The 4,933-nt window shown below is 44.4% G+C and overlaps 1 protein-coding gene across 1 annotated transcript; it reads right to left on the reverse strand.

The window, feature by feature from the left end:
• Positions 1–1,487: 1,487 nt before the first annotated feature.
• On the reverse strand, positions 1,488–4,882 carry LOC104463860 (centrosomal protein of 55 kDa-like; the record flags this gene model as incomplete). The annotated part of the gene is given in 4 exon segments (XM_010076363.1): positions 1,488–1,696; positions 2,709–2,726; positions 2,729–2,993; positions 4,700–4,882. Coding segments are annotated over 4 exon segments (675 nt in total), but the record flags the coding sequence as incomplete, so codon positions are not given.
• Positions 4,883–4,933: the final 51 nt, after the last annotated feature.

Below are 4,933 nucleotides of genomic sequence, written 5' to 3' on the forward strand. Positions count from 1 at the left end.
TTCTATAAATTACTCAACTTCCCCGTAGCGCATGAGGAACCAGCACCATCTGCAGGTCAAAGCTGGAAAAGACTTACAGACACCTCTTGGGCACCAGCTTCCCTGTGCCACTTACTGGGATACTACTGCATCTTCCATGGAACAGTAGAACAGGCAGAGGTGGAAAAACAACTCTAGAAAACTAAATGCACTTGTAAAAACTGCCAAGTACCTGGTACCATACCTATTAACCATTTTAAATGAGAAGCAACTTATTATTCCTGTCCTATCTTCTGTGACGTTGAAGTATTTGCCCTGTGCCATGCCTTGTGAAGTTTAAAACCATTACCCCCTTGCCCTATTGCTACAGGCCCTGCTAAAAGTACTGAAAGGCTGCAGTCAGGTCTCCCTAGAGCCTTCTCTTTTCCAGGCTGAACAACCCCAACTCTCTCAGCCTTTCTTCATAGGAGAAGTGTTCCATCCCTCTGACCATTTTTGTGGCCCTCCTCTGGACCCGCTCTAACAGGTCCATGTCTTTCCTATACTGAGGACTCCAGAGCTGGATGCAGTACTCCAGGTGGAGTCTCACCAGAGCAGAGGGGGGGAATCACCTCCCTTGACCTGCTGGCCATGCTTTTTTTGACGTGGCCCAGGATACAGCTGGCCTTCTGGACTGCAGGTGCACACTGCTGGCTGATGTCCAGCTTTTCATCCACTAGTACCCCCAAGGCTTTCTCTGCAGAGATGCTCTCAATCCCTTCATCCGCTGCATTGATACCAGAGGTTGCCCCAACGCAGGTGCAGGACCTTGCACTTGGCCTTGCTGAAACTCATGAGGTTCACATGGGCCCAATTCTCAAGCTTGTCCAGGTCCCCCTGGATGACATCCCTTCCCTCATGTGCGTCAGCCACACCACTCAGCTTGGTGTCATCTGCAAACTTGCTGAGGGTGCACTCAATCCCACTGTCTAGGTCATCAGTAAAGATGTTAAACAGTGCTGGTCCCAATATGGACACATGAGGGACACCACTTGTCACCAATCTCCGTCTGGACATTGAGCCGTTGGCCCTCTGAATGCAACCATCCATCCAATTCCTCATTCACTGAACAGTCCATCCAGCAAATCCCTCTCTCTCTCCAATTTGGAGAGAAGAATGTTGTGGAGGACCATGTCAAAGGCCTTCCAGAAGTACAGATATATGACATCAGTAGCTCTTTCCTTGTCCACTGATGCAGTCACTCCATCTTAGAGGGCCACTAGGCTGGTCAGGCAGGACTTGCCCTTGGTGAAGCCACACTGGCTGTCTTGAATCACCTCCCTGTCATCCACGTGGCTTAGCAAAGCTTCTAGGAGGATCTGTTCCATGATCTTCCCAGGCACAGAAGTGAGGCTGACAGGTCAGTAGTTCCCAGGGTCCTCCTTTCTTCCCTTTTTAAAAATGGGTATAATGTTTCCCATTTTCCAGTAACCAGGGGCTTCACCTGATTGCCATGACTTTTCAAATACCATGGAGAATAGCTTGGCAACTACATCAACCAATTCCCTCAGGACTTCAGAATGCATCTCGTCAGCTTCCATAGACTTATGTACGTTCAGGTTCCTCAGGTAGTCATGAACCTGACCTTCTCTTACAGTAGAAGGGACTTTGCTCCCCCAGTCCTCATCTTGCAGTCCATCCACTTGACAGGTGCAGGAAGAGAGGCCGCCAGTGAAGACTGCAGCAAAAAAGTTGCCAAGTACCTCAGACTTCTTGTCCATTGTTACCAGTTTGCCAGTCTTGTTCATCAGGGGGGTATGCTTTCTTTGACCTTCCTTTTCTGGCTGGCCTACCTGTAGAAGCTCTTATTATTCTTTGCATCCCTTGACAAGTTCAGCACCAGCTGCGCCTTGGCCTTCCTGACCCCATCCCTACACAACTGGGCAATGTTCCTATACTCTTCCCAGGATACCCGACTCTGCTTCCACTGCCTGTACATTTCCTTCTTACCCTTTACTTTGACCAGCAGGTCTTGGCTCTGCCATGCTGGTCTCTTGCCTTCCTTTCACAATTTCTTACACTTGGGCATCAAGAGCTTTTGTGCTCTATGGAAAGTATCCTTAAAGATCTGCTGCTTCTGTTCTGCTCCCTTGTCCCTGAGGGCATTGTTCCAGGGGGCCCTACTGACTAACTCCTTGAACAGCTGGAATTTTGCTTTTCTAAAATTCAGCATCCTGACTTTTCACCTGACCCATATTCCTCAGGACTGCAAACTCCACCAGTGCATGATCACTGCAGCCCAGGCTGCCTCCAATCTTTATATCACCCATTAGCTCATCACTGAAGCTGAATTAGGTGAGAAGCTTAGTTTGTCTTTATTAATGCCCCATGTCCCTTACTGCTGCCTTCTCAGTCTCTTTAGTCACCGAGCATATAAATGTGAAAAGAGCACAGTATCTTCTTAAGCAACAGTGGATCATTACATGTAGTACCACTAGCCGTACCACCTGTGTGTGAGCTTGAAAAATGGACCTTGCAGTACAGCATTAGAAAATTCCCTCCTCAGCTACATTGTTTGAAGCTGTGCTCCCTGACTGTTCTTCAGTTAGCATTCAGTCTGGATATCATCTCTTGATACAAGAATATTTCAGCATGCAATGAAACTTGTAAGAAGATTAAAAATCCATCCTATTTTATAACAGATGTCGGTGCTTAGTAGGAAACAATTACAATGGTTCTTCAGTACTTACCTGGGATGCCTGAGAAGTACTGGCTCTGTTTTCAAGCTCAGAACATTTTGTAGTAAAAGCAGATAATTTACATTTTAACTGGTTCATTTCTTCTGATAGGGAACAGAGTAACTGTTCTCTGCTTTCTGCTTCCTTTGTTTTTTCCTCTAGTTGACTTTGTAATGAGGAGACTTCACTATTCTTGGTTTGGGATCTAAGCTTGTCTTTCAGGCTTTGGATTTCTTTGTCCTGCTCTCCAAGAAGATGGTTGTGCTTTTCTAAATCTTTTTCAAGGGAAAGTATTTTCTAAAAGAAAGAGAATAAAAAAAGTGACACAAATGAATAAGTGTCAGTCTAAGCAACAAATGCATTAGCAAGTTTATAACAGTTTGAGAAAACACTCACTTTGAAAGGTTCTCTCAGCCTTTAATTGGCTGAGAATATTACTTTTTACTCAAAACAGACAATACTACAGTGATCATCACAATACTACAGTGATGATCTGAAATATTTCAAGTGATAGTAAAACCAGTCTGAAGTAGATGAAACAAGGAAAGAATGCAAAGAACCAAATTTCACAGACTTGGTAGGTATGTTTTGTATACGAATACAGATCACTGCAATAGATGAACCTTAAAACCCAAGCAGTACAAGAACTGAACACCTCCAGTAAAGAGGTTGGTGATACATTTCTTAGTGTTGGTTAGCATATTTAGTAGCTTTCAAGAAGCAGCAGAGCCTTCTTGCAAACTCAATGACAATAAGTCAAGTTACAAAAGAGTTATAATAAAGCATTCAGGAGAAGGATCCCGTTTTCCAAATTACCTGGCCTTTTAGTTTCAAAATGTGCTTTAGTATGTTTTGAACAGCAGGCACTCTCTTTTCAGTAGGCCTCCAGCACAGCTAAATATTACACGGCATTAGTACTGCACTTGAGATACCTTAGGGCTCTTCATAAACTTCTGTTATGATAACATTTAATTTTCCATGAGAAAGGTTGATACTGAAATACTACATATTGGTATCAAGTCATTAGAAAATGACAGAGAAATGAAAGAAATTGAATTTTAGAGAGCCTCATGTAAGGAGTGGTTGAAGACCACAGAGCGCTCACTAGAATTAAAATACTGACACCAAATAGTGCCTAGTATATCTAAACATGCCTGTGATTTACCACCTCTAAACTAGGAACCAGCTATTCAGTTATCAACACTGATTCGCAAATATGCCAAGGCATATTTGCGACAGTACATGACAACAGTACATGAGCTGTCTAGCCAGAGCTGCTACTTGAGTTAGTGCTTCTCAACTGATGTTGTAGCACAGACACATGAAAAGCCTTATTGTCAAAATAAGTAGCCTAGAAATATTAGTGTGCCCAGTCTCCATTGGCTGTATCCTTTGAAAGAGTCCATTTAAAGTTTCCCGGTTCTGGGAAGCCTCGTGGTATGCAACTTGGTCACATACTAAGTCTTGAACTTCTTTCTCTGCAACCACAGGTTTACCTTGAACGGACACGGAATAGACAGGGCACGGAAATTACAGCGTCTTAGTTTCTGCTCTTTGGTTGTAATGGAAGAATGTGGCGAACTGATTAGTTTTATTTACCTATAGCTGAGTAGGAGCTTGAGAATATAGTTCAAGCAAATACTCAGCACTTTTTGGCAGGTTCTTAGGCAACTGTTTGCAAACATAATGGTCTTTGCAGGAAATGCTCAAAATAAAAAAATCTGTCACCAACAGTTTCAGACAGTTAGACATGTGAGGACAGGTCTCAATGGACTAATTGGTACCTCTGGCCTCAAGTCTTTGTATTTAACAGCCTTGTCAGATAACGGCAATGTTATCAGTTCAGTCATCGCTGAAAAGTATTTGAGAATAAAAATGTCAAACTAAACCAGCACAGACATCGAAGTACACTGAGTTTTAAGAGGAAGGACATAGTCAGCCTCACGTTAACCATTCACAGTTCGGACACCACAACGCCAGCCCGAGCCCCAGCATCCCCTCACCTCCAGGAGCCCGCTCCTCTCCGCATCACCCAGTTTGCTTTTCCCCTTCACCAGCTCCTCCGTGGATTTCCTCAGGGCTGCGTTCTCTTGCCTGCACTTAGCGAGATCATTCTCAGGTCTGGAGCTACCCGACTTTAAGCCCCATTTCCCTGTAATTATATCTTTGGCGGTCCTGGAATTCATCTTGAAGCAGCGCGGGGCTTCCCGGCTCCCGCTGGCGGCTCTCGGCCCGGG

Source organism: Pterocles gutturalis, unplaced genomic scaffold, assembly GCF_000699245.1.
Source record: "Pterocles gutturalis isolate BGI_N339 unplaced genomic scaffold, ASM69924v1 scaffold25503, whole genome shotgun sequence".
Lineage (NCBI taxonomy): Eukaryota > Metazoa > Chordata > Aves > Pterocliformes > Pteroclidae > Pterocles > Pterocles gutturalis.